The sequence below is a fragment of the Nematolebias whitei genome, chromosome 15 (assembly GCF_014905685.2).
Source record: "Nematolebias whitei isolate Nwh7 chromosome 15, NemWhi1, whole genome shotgun sequence".
In the NCBI taxonomy this organism is placed as follows: domain Eukaryota; kingdom Metazoa; phylum Chordata; class Actinopteri; order Cyprinodontiformes; family Rivulidae; genus Nematolebias; species Nematolebias whitei.
In genome coordinates this window covers 31,576,724-31,595,550 of record NC_056512.1, presented here as the reverse complement: position 1 = coordinate 31,595,550, position 18,827 = coordinate 31,576,724, and the positions used below count along the sequence as shown (strand labels likewise).

The following is an 18,827-nucleotide window of genomic DNA, read 5'->3' as shown; positions in this document are numbered from 1 at the left end:
GAACCCCATAGAGAACCTGTGGGATATTGTGAAGAGAAAGTTGAGAGACGCAAGACCCAACACTCTGGATGAGCTTAAGGCCGCTATCGAAGCATCCTGGGCCTCCATAACACCTCAGCAGTGTCACAGGCTGCCTCCATGCCACGCCGCATTGAAGCAGTCATTCATGCAAAAGGATTCCCGACCAAGTATTGAGTGCATAACTGAACATGATTATTTGAAGGTTGGCGTTTTTTGTATTAAAAACACTTGTCTTTCATTGGTGGGATGAAATATGCTAATTTTTTGGGACAGGCATTTTGGGTTTTCATGAGCTGTATGCCATAATCATCAGTATTAAAACAATTAAAGACCTGAAATATTTCAGTTGGTGTGCAATGAATCTGAAATATATGAAAGTTTCATTTTTATCATTACATTATGGAAAATAATGACCTTTATCACAATATGCTAATTTTTTTTAGAAGGACCTGTACACTCCTCTCCCAGATCTTCATTGTGTGACTCATCATCTTAATTCCCCTGTATTTGCTACAACTCTGTACATCACCCTTGTTCTTAAAAATGGGCACCAGCACCATTCTCTTCCATTCCTCAGGCATTTTCTCACCCTCAATTATGCCATTGATTATTTGAGTCAAAAACTTCACTGCCATCTCTCCAAGACATTTCCAACCCTCCAATGGTATGTCATTAGGTCCTACTGCCTTCTCCTTCTTCATTCTTTTCAGAGCCTTCCAGACTTCACCCCAACTAATCTTTCCCACTTCCTGGTCCACAGTTCTACGACCTTTACTTTTCTTTCTCTTTTATTCTCTTCATTCATTAGCTCCTCAAAGTACCCCTTCCATCTTCCAGTCATGGTCTCCTCACTTGTTAAAACATTACCATTCCTATCTTTAATGAGCCTAACATACTGCATATCCTATCTAGCCTGATCCCTCTGTCACACCAATCGGTGCAAGTTCTTCTCGCCCCCTTTAGTGTCCAGCCTCCCATACAATTCATCATACGCATTCTGCTTTGCCTTTGCCACTTCCCTCTTTGCTCTACATTGCATCTCCTTATATTCTTGTCTCCTTTCTTCAGTCCTTTCACTGTCATATTTTTTCTTGGCTAACATCTTCCTTTGAATAGCTTCCTGCACTTCATTATTCCACCACCAGGTTTCCTTATAATCCATTCTCTGTTCAGATGACATACCAAGTACTAGGGGTGGGCAATATGGCTCAAATATAATATCATGATATTTCAGAGCATTCTGACAATAGCAATAAATTTTGTAATATAACAAAAAAAAAAAAACCCAGAAATTATAGTTGTTCATTTGACAAAATTAATTTTACATATTGCTTTGCAGTATTAAATAAAAACAAAAAAAAACAACAAGGGTTAATTTTACTGAAATTACTTTATTTAGTATTCAGTCTCAAAATATAAAAATAAAAATTATTGTTGTTATTTAGACTGAAAAAGTCTGCACAAAGTATAGATTAACAAAATCTACCACAAAAACTAAAGTACAGGTGCAGTTCCCAAAATAACTAAATAAAATGAAGTTTATGATCTGTTGAGCATAAATGTAACCTTCAACCAAAAATATGTTGCCTTTTAAATGAGGTATAACTTCCAAAACTTGTGACAATGTGTCTTGAGCTGGAATTATTCCATTTCTCTGACTGCTCTGTCTTTGATTACCTACCTCTTTCCTTGGTCCATGGACCGACTGTCAAACTCAAGAGACACAGCAGAGCTGCGTGTGTTTGGACTGGCAGTTTAGAGCACAGGGTGGGGTGGGGGGGAGACAGCTGAGCTGCGCCTGTACCGGCAGCTTAGAGCGGGGTGGAGGGGAGGGAGAGACATCTAAGCTGTGCACTGTCTGTACCTGCAGTTTAGAGCTGGGTGGAGAAACACAGCCTAGCCATGCATTGTTTATTTTTATCTTTTTAGCTAGCTAGTATAGCACGCAGCTAATTAGCATTCCGCCAGTACCGACGGGTGGGGTGATGGTGCGTAGTTTGGTTTAGTAGTTGGGCGCGCTCATTTCTGTTAATGGGGCGGGGTGCCCCGCTTGTATAATGGTAAGGGAAACACTGACGTATTTACGTCATGAAATTAGCATATCATGATATAATTTATTTTCCTGGGCAAGCTTTTTTTACCGGTATTATTGTGAACAATATGATATGGCCCAACCCTTGTTGTGTCATATGATAGGTAAAAGTGGCTATTAATGACACAATTGGCTTGCCACATTTGCCACGTTCGTCCAGCTCGCCTAGAGCAAAATCAGCTTCATTTTGCAGCGCTGCCCAAGCGAAATACAGCTAATTTGACCATTGATTTGCATTTATTAAGTAAAAGTTCAACTGAGACACACCTTTGCTATAATGTCGAGCAAACAAACAATTGTTTTAGGTGCTTGTTAAATTTCGAAGAAATGTGCAGCGTACCTTCTTCCTGATTTCCTCCCTCTGAGTGCTCCTGGAGCACCGAGGCAACAATACTTTTGTAAATGCAGCTGATTTGACAGTCAAAGTGCATTTATTAAGGAAAAGTTAAACTGAGAGCACCTTTACTATAGTTTCAAGCAAACAAAAAATTGTTTTTAGGTGGTTATCTTGTTATATTTCGAAGAAATCTACAGTGCCCTCTGCGCATTCCTGTCTCCGAGTATTGGCTTTTGAAAATACAGCTGATTTGACCATCAAAATGCATTTATTAAGGAAAAGTTAGACTGAGACACATCTTGGCTATAATTTCGAGCAAACAAATAATTGTTTTTAGGTGGTTATCTTGTTAAATTTCAAAGAAATGCACAGCAAGGCCTTCCGTGCATGCGCCTACTTCCAAAGTGACGTATACAGCAAAGCGACGTATTTATGGATTTTTACACTTTATTAGACATATTTGGACTAATGTGACTTATACGGCAGTGCGACATGTATGGCAGAAAATACGGTAATGCTCTGCCACACCTCCTATCTACACCTTACAAGTGCACTGCCAACGCCAATAATGTAGGGAGAACACTGAAACTACATAATTTGTTTAAACTTTCACTTTTCAATGAGACCAATGTACAATTGCAAGGCCCTAAATCAAACATGAATGTAAAAAGTGGTTTACACCGCAAACAAAAGGTCAAATAAAATACAGTAAAATTCTCAAAGTTTATGATCGATAATCAGGTAAAAAAAAAAATCTATCAAATTTAAGTCGGGTCCTCTAGACGGTTTAACTTTGTTGGATTTTTTTTACCTAGATTATTGAGTATGAACTTTGATGTTTTGAACCACGTTGGCCATAGCTGCCTTAGAGGAGTTGACAGGGGAGATGGCAGACTCCAGAAATCATCTTACCGTCAATCTGGTTGGACCACTGTGCGAGTGTGCTACTTATAAGACTGAGTTTGTTGTGGCTCCTTGGACAGATGGTCTTTTGGATGAAAGACGAAACGTTTCAACAACAAGAAACCGTCCAGAGGGCCTGACTTAACTTTGTTGGATACAGTAAAATCCACAATAAATCAACACTCATTGGTCACTTTATTAGATACTTGTTCAATTGCATGTTAACACAATAGCTAATCAGCCATCACATAGCAGCAACTTGGTTGCTTTAGGCATGCATATGTAGTGAAGATGACATGAAGTTCAAATTTGGTATCAGAATAGGGAAGAAAGGGGATTTAAGTGACTTTGAATGGCGTGGTTGTTGGTGCCAGCCAGACTTGTCTGAATATTTCAGAAACTCCTGGTCTGCTGGGGTTTTTAAATGCAACCATCTCTAGGGTTTAAAGACAGTGTTCCAAAAAAGGGAAAATATCCAGTGAGCAGTATTCGTGTGTATAAAAAAGCCTTGTTAATGTCAGAGGTCAGAAGAGAATTTGCAGACTGGTTTGAGATGGCAGAAAGGCAACGGTAGCACTAATAACCACTCTTGACAAACAAAAGTCTGCAAAATACATCTGTTAGCACACATCTACAACCACACTACGTACCACTCCTGTCAGCAAAGGAGAGGAAACTGGAACTACAGTTAACCCAGACGCACCAAAATTGGACAGTAAGAAATTGGAAATATATTGCCTATTCTGACGAGTCCATTCAATGTACTCCGATGGCCTTCAAGGTTTCAATTCTTTTGAGCACATTTAGGATGTGGTGGAATGGGATATTCACATTATGGATGTGATGCTGACAGATCTGCAGCAACTGATTAATGCTATTGTGTCAATATGGACCAAAATCTCTATGAGGAATGTTACAGACACCTTGATGAATTTTTATTATCTCATGCTGCTGTATTCATTCATACCCATCTGCTCATCACAGACTCATGTTCAGCTGCGGTTGTTACGCCATATTGTTTTACATTATTAGTGTTATATCTTAGATATTTTAGCGTACTGTTTTGGTGTTTAGCATATATAGAGCCGTTCAAAAACATTCGGTATCCGTACCCTTACCGGTACATTCACTTTGGTATCGGTTCCTGAACGGTACTTTTATCTGGACCAATTTTATAATATTTATTCTACAGTACAAATCTTGAGGTTTTATTTATTTTTTTGGTGTTTTTCCATTTCAAGCGTTTTTCTTACATAAAAATAAATAATTTACAGTACAAAAAAAAGTTGAAAACCAGTGACAAGTCAGTGTCTAATGCTCACTGCTACATACTGAGTACCTTTTCACTTAGCAGTTTTTCTTCAGAAAAATCAACATGTCTGCTTTCTCTGGACTCAAACAAGCCTGCTCTTGGCTGATGGTGTCTCCAGCGGTAGGAATTGTTCACTCTGAGGGTGTGGATGATTCTTGTTGCACACACATATACCTGGTTGCCAAGTTTGATAGCACTGGCATAGTGTCCCTCACATTCCACCACAAGGTCACTGGATTCACTAAGGTTAGGTTTGATGGCACACTTCTGTACATCTGTATCTTTTCCTGAATCTTCTCTATGGTTCTCTTCGGTTTAGGGCTCTTATCAGCTCCTTAATTGACATTACACAAAACATCAACAATAACATGGTTGCATTATTATTGCTCAAAAACCATTATCTAGGCTGAGAGATAAAGGCTTAACTGGTCAACAATATCCTTTACAGCTTACTTACCTCCTCCATGCAGCCTCCACTGTAGAAAAAGGCAGCAAACTTTTAACAATAAATATCCTGATGCATGCTCAATAATCCAGGTAGAAAAATCTAAAAAAAGTTAAATTTGGTCCTCTGGACATTAAAAAAAAAAAAAAAAAAAATGTAGAAACGTTTCTTCTTTCATCCAAAAGACTTCCTCAGTCTGAGGTGCTGTATTCAGGTGCTTTTTATAAGACTGAGTTGAATACAGCACCTCAGACTGAAAAAGTCTTTCGGATGAAAGACAAACCGTTTCTACAATTTATTTGTTTTGTATTTTTGAATGTCCAGAGGACCAGATTTAACTTTTTTTAGATTTTATCAATAAAGTTTGTGGCTGTCCTGAGCCCTCATCTCGCTTTTCTTTTGTCCTCCTCACATCAGGGTCAGAGGCTCCTGTGAGGAGAACATAAACAGTGAACATTAGGCGAACTGTTTAACCAGCTGACCCGATGGATGATGGATGAATACATTTTTACAAGCTAAGCTTTATCTGTTACTGTCAATCTTTTTTTTTTTTTCATTCAACCTTTATTTAGACAGGTAAATCGCATTGAGCCTCGAGGACTCATTTACAAGAGAGACCTGATTTCAACAAAGAATGATGACAACAATGGACAACAGTGACAACAATAAACAGTTATAAAAAGTCATACTCCAGTTTGTTTTTTTTTAACAAATAGGATGGCTAAAAAAAAAAGGTAACAAAAAACGGCTAGATTTTAAGGCGAATGTAGAAAACTAAAAACAGGAACATGTCTGCATTGGTCCCTACCAGGAGTCCAACAGATTCGGTTAGCTTTAGTTAGCTTTAGATTTTAGCTAGCTGCATAGATGTCATAAAATAAAGCTACACACTAATATCTCAATGTTAGTGTTACATGAATCCTAGTTTAACTCACCACGATGCACGTATTAAGTTGCAGTAACGTTAACTTAAACTTACCAGCTGAAATTCCAGACACAGCGCCGTCCTCTGTGCGAAGCGGGGTCCGGTCGTGGAGATTTTGAAACAGGCCGTTCAGGCTCTTAACACCAACAGCGTAAAATAGCAAAGATTTTTAAGTTATCATCATCAACCGTGCATAACATCATCAAAAGATTCAGCTAATCTGGAACAATCGCTGTGCGTAAGGGTTCTACTGGATGCGCGTGATCTCCAGGCCCTTAAACGTCACTGCACCTCAAACAGGAATGCCACTGTCAAGGAAATAACAGAATGGGCTCAGGAATACTTCCAGAAAGCATCGTCGGTGAACACAATCCAACGTGCCATCCGCCGTTGCCAGCTGAAACTCTACAGTGCAAAGAGGAAGCCATTTCTAAGCATGCTCCACAAGCTCAGACGTTCGCACTGGGCCAGGGGTCATTTAAAATGGAGTGTGGCAAAATGGAAGACTGTTCTGTGGTCAGATGAGTCACGATTTCAAGTTCTTTATGGAACACTGGGACGCCATGTCATTCGGACCAGAGAGGACAAGGATAGCCCAAGTTGTTATCAACGCTCCATTCAGAAGCCTGCATCACTGATGGTATGGGGTTGCATGAGCGCTTGTGACATGGGCAGCTTGCATGTCTGGAAAGGTACCATTAATGCAGAGAACTATGTTCAGGTTCTAGAACAACATATGCTCCCATCTAGACGTCATCTCTTTCAGGGAAGACCCTGCATTTTTCAACACGATAATGCCAGACCATATTCTGCAGCAATCACAACATCATGGCTACGTAGGAGAAGGATCCGGGTACTGAAATGGCCAGCCTGCAGTCCAGATCTTTCACCTATAGAGAACATTTGGCACATCATAAAGAGGAAGGTGCGACAAAGAAGGCCCAAGACGATTGAACAGTTAGAGGCCTGTATTAGACATGAATGGGAGAGCATTCCTATTTCTAAACTTGAGAAACTGGTCTCCTCTGTCCCCAGACGTCTGTTGAGTGTTATAAGAAGAAGGGGGGATGCCACACAGTGATAAAAATGGACTTGTCCCAACTTTTTTGGGATTTGTTGACGCCATGAAATTTGGAAACAACAGATTTTTCCCTTAAAATGATACATTCTCTCAGTTTAAACTTTTGATCTGTGATTTGTGTTCTATTCTGAATAAAATATTAGATGTCGGCACCTCCACATCATTGCATTCAGTTTTTATTCACAATTTGTTTAGTGTCCCAACTTTTTTGGAATCCGGTTTGTACATAATTTTGTTCTGCCTCATGTATCACATGTGATGGAAATGAGAGTAACATTGACTTGAACTTGAATCTTGGTAATAAAGAATTAAAGGAGTTCTGAAAGCAAAAGTAGGTCCAACCTGGTACTAGCAAGGGGTGCCTAATAAAGTGGGCAGTGAGTGTAGTAGTCTGGTGTTATTGTGCATGCATCTTTTTACACAAAGTACCTCAGGGAGCCATTTCTGTAAGAAAAACCTTGACTGGCCAAACAGGCAGTTTTAGGCTATTTTCAAAGTGAACTCTACATACCTGACAGAGACCTCAACACCTTGTAACAATAAAAACAAAAGGTTTTAACAGGTTGTCACAAGCATCAAATCTCAAACCTCTAGACCGAGTTATGAATTTAGAGTTAGTTTTTCCCTTGGAAAGAAAATTTGTTTATAAAGTCTTAGTTTTTTGGATTATTTTTTGCCATGACCCTGTGTGGAGGGGGTAGTTCAAATTTTATTTGTAGCTACAAATAAGTAGGAGTGGGAGTTATAATCTATTTTTTGATGATTTGCAACACAGACTCGCAGTATTTAATCTATGAATGTCAAAAATTAATTATTCAATGTTAATAATGTCCTTTCATGTCCTTCAACCTTTTAAAGGCGGAATTCTATAAAGTGTGTGGAGCTGCAGAGCTTAAATGATTTATGGCAAGCATACAACCTTATCATTGTTTGCATTGTGGGATGATGTAGGTGGACAAAAAATGTAATGTGAAATTTAGAATACAGTTTGTCAAGCTTTGAAAATAAAAGGGGTGCTATTTTTTTTAATTGGCTGGGTATAGCACAACAGCACAGCTCGACCGTTTCCTTGGTTGTTAATACTGAAATTTACTGAAAATGTAACTAAATTTGTCCATTTTGTCACAATTCAGGGTTGCCAATTACTTTCTAATATGCAGTCCAGTGACATACTTACTTTATGCACCCCATGGTACCACAATAGCACCTGAGCATCCTATGTCAAACATTTCAACAACCGTTCCACACTCATTGGAAACATAAACAAAGTTGTGGAAATGCTGTAAAAGTGGGGAAGATAGTTCTAAGATGTGATACATGGACATCCATTGCTACAGAATCTTGTCATTGTACTCAGCATTTTTACTTCTTTCGTTTAGTTTACATAATCTTTTTTTTTTTAACTGCAGTGAAAAGCAAAATATATTCATTCAACCTTTATTTAGACAGGTTAATAAGGTCTGAGATTCTATGATCAGTATTTTGTTTGATGTGTAATTATGTCCAGCCTGTAGAATTCAATAATAAATGTTTTATAATTGCAACCCAACCCTCTAAAACAAAGTTAAATCATAAGGTGCCTGAAGAGTCACGCTCTTATAAATAAGGGAGCTTTCATTGAAAAGCTTGTGAACCACTAATTTAGTCTGCAAAAGTGGTTAACGGTAAAATGACAGTAAATTTCAGCACATCTATAGACCAAAAGAGACGCTGACATTCACAAGGATTGGGAATTTGAAGCAGGAACACTTCAGATATGTTTTTAATATTTTGATTTTAATTCAAAAGATCTATTGAAGCATGCAAATACAATTAAAAAAATTGAACAAGTGTTTGATGCCTTAAAAAGTAAAACTCTCATTGCCTGTGTCTTTTACGCCATCATAGTTTATGTTGAAAGGAAAGTTGTAAGTTAAAGAAAAAACTATGGTCTTGGTGAGCTTAACTTGACTTCCAGAATATGTGCATCTCTCTCCAAGTTGATTCATTGCAATGGACCTGAGAAAATGAAGGAATTAAAAAAAAAAAAAAACTATGCCTTTTTATAACTGTCTATTGTTGTCGTTGTTGTCCATTCTTGTCATCATTCTTTGTTGAAATCAGGTCTCTCTTGTAAATGAGTCCTCGAGGCTCAATGGGATTAACCTGTCTAAAGGTTGAATGAATGAAAAATAAAAATCACTGGTTAGCAGGATTAGTAATAGGACTGTACCTGAAACGTTTGTTGTATTTAAGTCATATTCTGTTATATTAAATAAAAAATATTAAGAATTGCTTACAAATTCAAAAACTGTTTTTACTTAAAATACACGTCCCTAGTCCCTACCATCTACTAGCAACCACGCCAAACAGACTGTAAGACCAACTTAGGGCAGTTCATGCTTCTCACAACACATTCTTATTTTGTTCCTTACTCATTTAGGGCTAGTTAATAAAGTGCAAGTAAAGCACAGTACAAACTGCTTAAAAGCAGAGAACACAATCTTAACAAATGTCAGCTGCCGCTTATGATTTAAGACCTATGCTTGTTCCAAGTTTTTACAAAAATAAAATAAAATTACTGCATTTACCCACTTGGGACTTGTTGAAAAATTAGTTTACCTGGCCCAAGTTCTGTAGCTGAAAAACCCTTTAATGAAACGGTGGCTTCAGGTGCAGAGATGTGTTCTGGTGCTAATTCTATTTGGTGTGTAACTAATGGCATTTTGCCACAGTCTCTACACTCATCAGTTCCGCACCAGTTAAGGGCTTGCCCATTGCTGGTACCCCATTCAGCCCGGTTTATGGGACCATCTTGTTCGTGGTTCCAAGTGAACTGCTCCGAGGTACCTATTTTGACATAAGCAGGCAGCAGCTGTTGATTGGCCTGCGTAGCTATGTCGTTGGATGACCAACCCAACACATACTACTGTCAAGTTTTATGGATTTCCCATAAATTATATGGATTTTCTCCCTTTTTCCATGACTACGGACATATAGAGAAAGTTTTGCGAATCTTTCAAAACTCTTCTTCAAAATAATTTTGTCTTAAAGCTCATAAGATAATGCTAACATCGCCCCTTCCTAAATCTCTTAGCCCTCTTATCAACTCCTATAATATTTTATTTCAAGGCATTATACTTGTGTAAACTAGGAACGTGCGATATGGCATAAAATTCATATCATGATATGTATTGTGAAGGGTGGCGATAACGATATATATCGCAATATGTTTTAGGTATAAAACTTAATAGGATTTTTTTTTTTAAAGCATAGGGTGTCCTTTTGCCATCATATATTTTGAATTAAGAAAATTCCACTACTAGGTCCAGAGAGTTCTTAAATAATAAACAAATCAAGTATTAGGCTTCTTGCTTGTAGTGCAAAACAGTGCAAAATATATAAAATCTAGTTTTAGCCATATGTTTTAAACAAAATAATATGTTAACAGTTTCCAGTCTTACTTAAGAAATGAACAGCAACAGAGCAGCATTTTACACTAAAACACTTCACCCTCGAAACCTCTAGTTGGCGCCTCCTTCTGCTTTAATGGAGATCTGACACAAAATGACTGTGGCTTTGACCAGAGGGTCTCGCAGTAAAACCACACAGCACAGCGTTCTTTTCACAGATCAGAGAGCAGGTTTCTCTAAAGCTGACCAACGCTTACTTTAACTTACGATGGGGAAAAAAAAAACTTTAGACGGAACACAGCGTTTTGCACATGTGTCAGAATACGGCAACACTACGGCAAGCCGGGCGTAGTTAGCTTGTGGCTTCGCTACTTAGCTCTCGGAGAAAAGACTTTAACGCCACTTGCACACTGTTTTCAACTCAAAAAAAGTAACTATTAAATCTGACAGCTCTGATTTTACACTTGAACACCACTTACGCACAGTTTTCAACAAAAAAAGTAACTATTAAACTGACAACTTAGATTTTACATCAGACACAGCATTACTGCGGTTAGCCGGTAGAAGACAGCTCTCTATCGTAGGCTAAATTTCTATCGTTTCTACCGTATACCGTTTATATCGCGCATTCCTAGTGTAAACTCTTTAACAGTCATATGCCCCTTTTCCATTTGTAATGGTACAGCATTGTTCGACTCGGCACGATTCCAAGGCCACTAGTAACGGTTCGTGGAATCTGTCCGTTTTTTCAGTACCCATTTCTCTGGGGTTCCAAGCGGGCTGAACTGTCACCAAAACGTGATGTTGGAACACTGTTGGTCACTGATTGGTCAGGGGGTAGAGTCACTGGTGGTTTGAGAAACTTTCACAAGATCTGCCATTTGCAATAACTACTCTAAGCTTAAGGCAGGGAGTGGTGGCGCAGAGGTTAGAGAAGGTGGGCCTGTGATCGGAAGATCGCGGGTTCAAGTCCCGGTACTGAACATCAAAAATGTGGGTGGGGTAGGTGAAGCACCCACACCTGCCCTCACCCTCATTCGTCCCACTCTGGGCCCTTGAGCAAGGCTTTAACCCCCACCATCTGCTCCTCCGGGTGTCCTAGATAACAGCTCTCTGCTCCACACAGAGGGCTGTGGTAGCTCGGTGGTCTGTGGTTGCGTCAGGAAGGGCATCCAGCGTAAAAATAACTGCCAAGTCTTCGTGCAACTTAGTTCGCTGTGGCGACCCCTGAAGAAGAGAGAAGCCGAAAGAAGAAGAAGAAAAAAAAACCTCTAAGCTTAAGGCAGTATAACAAGCCAACCCTAATTATAGGATTTATCAAAAAGGAAACTTTTAAGCCCAGTCTTAAAACTGGACATTGTGTCAGCCTTATAGACAGGATCTGGAAGTTGGTTCCACAAGAGAGGAGCCTGATAACTGAAAGATCTTCCTCCCATTCTCCCATTCCATCAAATTTTAAAAACAATAACAACACCATGGTCTAATGGTAAAGTGCAGGCGTTTTTTTTTGTGCTTGTTGGCCGACAACAAAATTCAAAGCGAGCTAGATGGAGCTCCGCCCATCCCCAACTCCCCTCGGTCCTCTCTGCCGGAGCCTCAGAGCCCCTTCATGCCGGGCAGGGCGTCATCTCCCTGACTCCGAGCTCCGCCGGTCACCGCGGAAGATTCTCCGTGCTGCTGACTTGCAGGAGCACGCAAGGCTGGGGCTCGGGCTCCAGGCCCCAGCCTCTCGTGGTCTGCGGGCTTCGAGCTCCGCTGGCCACCACAGAGGATCATACGAGCTGCCGACACGCAGAGGCACGCGAGATCAGGTCCAGGCCCCAGCCTCGCATGCTGATGAAGGCCAAGCCCCGGCAAACATGCAGACCGGGACGGGTCTGAGACGGAGGGTGAAAACGATTTTTTTAAACATTTTATGTATTAAAAAAATAACATATTTTTTAATCCATAAAATTTAATAAATAAAATTAAATAACTTTTTTTTTTTTATCAGTGAAGATTAAAAAATAAATAAACGGTGCCGGCTTTATCATGAAATCCTGTTTTCACTTTAATGACCATTAATCTGTTAAAGTTAACTCAGCTGAAAAATTATAAAAATACATAATTATTGGCTCGCTCAGGAATATTTCTCTCAAATATGTTTAAAGAGCTATAGCCTTTAGTTCAAATTTATTCTAACCCACAGATGTACAAATAAAAAAAAAAACAAGAATTAAACTTTAAAGCAAAGCCAAAAAAACAAAAAACAAACAAACTGTATACAAGAAACAAAACCACACATCTAAATTAAACAATAAAAGTAGACACAATAAGTGCAAATACATCAAATGATGAAGAAAACCTATAAAATTTTAAATATAGATGTTTTTGTAGAATCTGATTCATCAGAGATGTAATGGAATCTAAAGTTCATTAAGGTCGTTTTCACACCAGATAGTCCGGTAGACTCGGTTCGGTTCGGGACCAATATTTATGACCTTTTGTTTACATTTGAGCTGGTGAGTTTGCATTCACACTGCACTGTGCAGTCGAGTCAACCTGTTGAACCAACCTATTCCCCCGCTCGCCTGTGGTGGCGCTGCACCAAGAACTACTGAAAGAAACGACACAAAAACCTCTGAAGACACGTCTTCTTCTCCTTCTGTAAATAAAAATAAAAACGAAGTGGCATCAAGTTTTAGCAGTTTTAGGAGTTATATTTTGTCATTTTTCAAAAATGGACTTAGCATGAGCAGAAGATGAGATCGAAGACCATGGAGAATATTGTTTTTCCACACAAGTCAGCTGACGACTCCATATAAGGTCAGAGAAATGCATGTTTGTTTACCCTGTGGAGCGGGGCTCGGTCTGTTTACATTCACACTGTACTCGAACAGCGCTGGAGTTCTCTTCTACCGGACCGAGACCTAGGTTTTAGCCCGGGCCAGAGTTCGCCTTTTTGTTCCGTGACAGAGTTCGATGGTGCGTTCACACCTCCCTAAACGAACCGGACTTTCAAGGAAAACGAGCTAGAGTTCGATTAAAGAGGACTAAACAGGGCTAGTGTGAATGCACCCTAAAAGTTAATTAGTAGGATTTATATACATCTTGTTTATTTGATCATTTTAATAATCTGTATTTTTTAAAAATTTACTAGAAAATTCAAAATAAATTATCACCATGTACTAAAACCTGTTTAAAGGTCTTACCACCAGCATTACCGCCATCAGCTAGTAAGGCACGTGACGTCAATTTGAACCCGCCCACTAGAACCGTTACTGGAAGTGTAATGGAAATGCAACGTGTACTGAGTCGAGTCGAACCGTGCTGTACTAGTACTAAAGGTACTAATGGGAAAGGGGCAATGGTATGTTTTGTACTGGACAAGATTACAATTTGTCTAAATCTTTATTTTATTTATTGATATTATTATTTCCAAATGCAAACTTGTTTTCCATTTTGAGAAATTGATTTTTTTTTGTTACTGGGCAAGTCACATAATCTTCATTGCATGAAGAAATGAGGACTGAAACGTTAATGTCGAGCATGCATACATATGTTTCCAAAGGATACACGAATGTGGTGGTGGTGGTAAATTCAGTTGTATTTCATTTTCAGTTGTAAATATTTACAGTGAAATATTTATCATTTTAGAATGTTTTTGCGGCTTAAGCTCCTGCCTACCCACCACCCAGTCATTTTGTTTTACTTTATAAAACGTGCTGTGACTCATTTTCATTGATGGCGATAAGACAACTAGCAAATTTGTCTTTTTTTTGCCAGATTCAGCTGACAGCATGCAGATTTGTTGCTCACAGTCACAGATTAGCTGTTTTTAATGTTTATGCTAATGTGTGACAGTTTTTTTTTTTTTATGTGCTCCAGTCTTGTGTCAAGATGTGTTTGAGTCTGTGGCCACAGGCCAGTGTCAGGCTTGGTTTTTTTTCCCCCCCCATTTGTCTGGCTGAATGGGTGTGTCAGCACCACAGTCAAGAGGCAGCCACGCTTCAGTGTTACTGCTCCAGTGTTACTTCTCACTTAGTGGTTTACCTTCTTCGATTGTGGACCTTTTGTGTATGAGAACATTGGTTAGCATTCCTCACTGTGTAACATGGAGGATAGATTTTGCACATGTTCCTAACGTAACCAATTGTTAATGTTATCTTTTATCAGTTCAGCAAAAAATTGGCCAACAAACTTTTGGATCTGGTGTAGGGATAGGGCCGAGCCGATCCAGTATCGGTATCTGGCTCTGATACCAGCATAATTTACATATCGAATTTTGCCAATCCAACCTGCAGAGATTTCCGATTCATGATGCATGCCTCTGTGTCTCCGCAAGTAAAACGTCTCAACATGTGATTTCTTGCCAGCTGCTCTGCACGTTGGCATCAAACTATGGAATGGATTTCCTGAACGGAAGCGTGTCTCATGAACCCAGAGTAATAAGACACGCCTCACATTCAGGAAATCAATTTCATAGTTTGCAGCCAGCTAAAACGTGCAGTAGCACTGTGGCTAATGGCTAACCAACTTTTCATCTAACCATGTCCGCTGTGTGGAAGTATTTTACACTAGAAATGCCACAAAACAAGACAGCAATGTGCAATGTCTGCAGAGCTATAGCACCACATTAAACTGTGGTAAAGTTAGTTTTACATTGGACATTCGAGCTCCGTGGTTTCAGCGGTGCGTTCCGAGTCTCGCTCAAACGAAGCAGGCAGCCCGATCCCGGCTCAGTCTGCCCTTCTCGGAGGAGGGGCAGACTGAGTGCGGCTGACCGAAATCAGACTGCCTGCTTCAGACTGAACAAGAACAACACACCGCTGAAGCCACGGAGCTCGAATGTTTACCGAGAATTTGCTAAACTTCATCATAATTAATGACCTCCCGCTATCAGTTGTAGAAAACGAAGGATTTCGTAGCTTGATTGAATACTTGCAGCCAAGATATAGTTTACCCTCCAATTTATCAGTACAACAGTAGACGATCATAAAAAAAGCATATGAATTGAAAATTATAAGAAAATAATATATATATATAAAAAAACAAGCCCGAAACAAAAACAGCTACATTATAAAGCAACGTAAAATACTAAAAACAGGAACATGTCTGTGTTGGTTTATGCCATGAACTTAGCAGATGTTTAAAGCCATTTAAGTTTTACTTTTTTTTTTAAATTTAATTCGTTCATTTAAAATAAACAAAATAAAACCATCAAAAAGAAACAAAAACATTGAATGAAAAGAGAGCAGAAAGAAGAAAAACATTATAATATCCGCCCCTTATTTAAAAAATAAAATAACTTTAAACATTAAATTAATCACCTTAATATCCACTTTAAAGCTAGGAATATAAAAAAAAACATGTTTTGTGTTAGAATTTAATTCTAACTTTGAAACTTATCCAACATTAATAAAACTTGTCTTTTTGGACATGCATGCATATATTTGTACAAATTGTCCTTGCCTGTAGAGAGGAGATTATTACAGCCTCGTATAAAATCAATAATGATGATGATATTGGAAAGGTCTCAGTATTGGCTGATATCCATATTTGGGGATTGGGATTGAAAGTAAAAAAAATGTGGATTGGTGCATCCCTAATATATATATATATAATTTTACAAATATTGGCGTAAAATTTTGGAGAAGTTGGTTCAGACTGTGTTGGCAGATTTGATTTATTTATTTTTGATTGGTAGTCAAAAGAAGAAATAAGTTTTGAACTTTTATTCCAAGTTGCACTTGTGCTAGTTATAAATTTTCGTTGCCAAAAATTGGAACTTTATTGTCATTACTTGTACTTTACTCTCTGTAATTTTTGTTAGCAGTGTTTGAAAAGTTTTTTTATAACAAATGTTCAATTTTGTTTTATTTAGAAATTGTAAAGTTTTTTTCCTTTATATGAGGACTCTAAAAAATAATTTAACATGTTTCATACTCAAATTCATACAAGTTTATAAATTAGCTACTTTTTTCCCCTTCGATTAAACACTTTTTAGCATACTGTAAAGGAGCCAATTTATGGGAAATAGTGTATTTTTTTAAGGCCATTTCAACACATGGTGGGACTGAGGAACAAACCAGCAATCTTCCAGTTGGAAAACAAACATGCTACCGTAGATCTATATTTGTTCATTTCCACAAAAAATACTCTATAGGTGCAAAAAATGTCACAAAAATATGAGAAAATTTTACAGCAACAGAAACCTTAGTGGTTGCTTTTTTTTATAGTAAATATTACAATATGACAAACCTTGTGAGAAGTTTAAGGAAAAATGTTTTGTACTGTCTGTGTTTCAAAACCTACTTGAATATTTTGAGATACCCTCATTACTTCTATATAGTTCAGTGTTTTCTGCAAGTAGCTGCAGCCACATATATGGCAATAATATTGACAAGCAGGGCATATCTTTTTGTATAGTTAACACGCAGATCTAGGATCTGCAGCAAACCAATGTTAAATGCGTGTGGTCTATGATAAAACGCAGTGTTACCAAAAAAGCATACACAAAAAATAAAATCACATATTGTAGAATTCAGTGTTTTTTATAGAAAAAAAACATTATTAGAAATTTTTGATAGACTTTCTTGAAACAAACAAAAAAATTCTAATCAGAGAGTGAATTGGTTCCCTTTAACTGGTGATATGTGTGATATTAACTGAACTATGCTGTGTCAAAAATGATGATTGTAATTCCCATGTTCTTCTCTCTTGCTGCTAGATTTTGTGTCTCTGTTTGACCTGGAAAACGACCTTCCTGATGAGCTTATCCCTAATGGAGATATGGGAATGGGACTGTCTGGCAGTAGTGGTCCAGCTGCAGGAGTGCCTGGCCTTCACTCAGTTGGTGCTGATGCTGTTGCCAAACACAAACAACTGTCTGAGCTCCTACAGCCAGGAAGTTCATCTCTTTTGGGAGGTGGTCTCAACTCTACCAACCCCCAACAGGGGGGCATGGTGGGAACCCAGCTCGGTGCTGTACTAGGTAAAGGACCTCTTGGCCAGTGCTCCCCCAATCGCCAGTCTCCCCAGGGCCAGAAAGGAGGTTCAACCACTGGACAAGGGAATGGAGGCATGGGAATGGGCTTTAACCAGGCAATGTTGAACAGTGGGCAGGGCCATGGTGTTATGGGCCAGGCAGGACAGGTCATGAATGGAGCTATGGGACCAGCAGGACGAGGGAGACCTGGTCCTGGTATGCAATACCAGGGTCAAAGCATGCAAGGGCCTCAAGTAGGTGCTGGAGTTGGAGGCAGTGTGCTGGCAGAGACTCTTACCCAAGGAGGGCCATCGATGGGTGGACAGCATGCTTTGAATGCCCAGCAAGCTGGAAACATGAACAAGGTAAGGTTCAAAATTATACTCATCCATTATACAAAAGATTGATCGACTCATCCAAGTACAAAGTTGTTATAGTAGTAGTATGCAGTTTAACAAACAATACAGTTGTCCCTCGCTACTTAGCGGTTCTTTTTTTGCGGACTCTATCGCGGTTTTCAAAGCAAGATTGAACATGACAAAATTCGCTGATTAATGGATGAGCCATGCGATTGGCATGGAATTTTTATTTAAAATAAATTATTTTAAATTATTTAGCACCTGCTGCACCTGTGTGCAGCTCACAGCTGCAGGAGAAACTTCCTCTGAGCTTCCCCCCAGAAACGCCCACTTCTCCGCTCTGCAGCGGAGAAGTGGGCGTGGCCAAGAGTGTTGGCATATAGTAGAGAGCAGCGGAGACGGAGCTGAAATCATGACATTTTGTGCTCATTTAGAGCGTTTGGAATTTAGAAACATTGTTTAGAATATTGCAAGAGTGTGGGATGGGTTTAAAACGCCTTTATATATATATATATATATATATATATATATATTAGGGCATTAACAGAGTACTCGAGTAATCTACACATCGATTGCTAGGACATCTATCGAGGTTAAAAATGTAAGGTCGGGTATCCGTAGTGACGTCATATTATGTGACCACCGTATGACCATAGGGGGCGGTGTTGCACTGTTGCAGGTCGCAGAGTATGGTGTAACACCGGGTCTAATCCACCGAACCAGAACTAGTTTCGGTTTAAGTTTTGTTTTTGACGTGCTGCATGTTTCTTCACGTTTGCAGTTTAATAATAATAACTAATAGTTTAGTTTTTCCTGTGACTTATTTGCTGTATGATAAATGGTAGGAGCAAATGTTTTGTTGGTCTTTTTTTTTTGTAAATAATTACCTTTTTTTGCGTTTTATTTATTTATTTATTTTTGTATCTTGAGATCTATGACGTCATCAAATACTCGAGTTCTACTCGGGTTTTATTATGTTAATGTTGAGTTTAA

The 18,827-nt window shown here is 38.9% G+C and overlaps 1 protein-coding gene across 1 annotated transcript in view; it reads left to right on the top strand.

The window, feature by feature from the left end:
- The window catches only part of crebbpb (CREB binding protein b), a 61,918-nt gene that overhangs the window by 10,938 nt on the left and 32,153 nt on the right, over window positions 1-18,827 (top strand). The window contains exon 2 of the mRNA XM_037688988.1: window positions 17,218-17,840. Coding sequence (XP_037544916.1) covers window positions 17,218-17,840 — 623 coding nt within the window. The remainder of the gene's footprint in view (window positions 1-17,217; window positions 17,841-18,827) is intronic.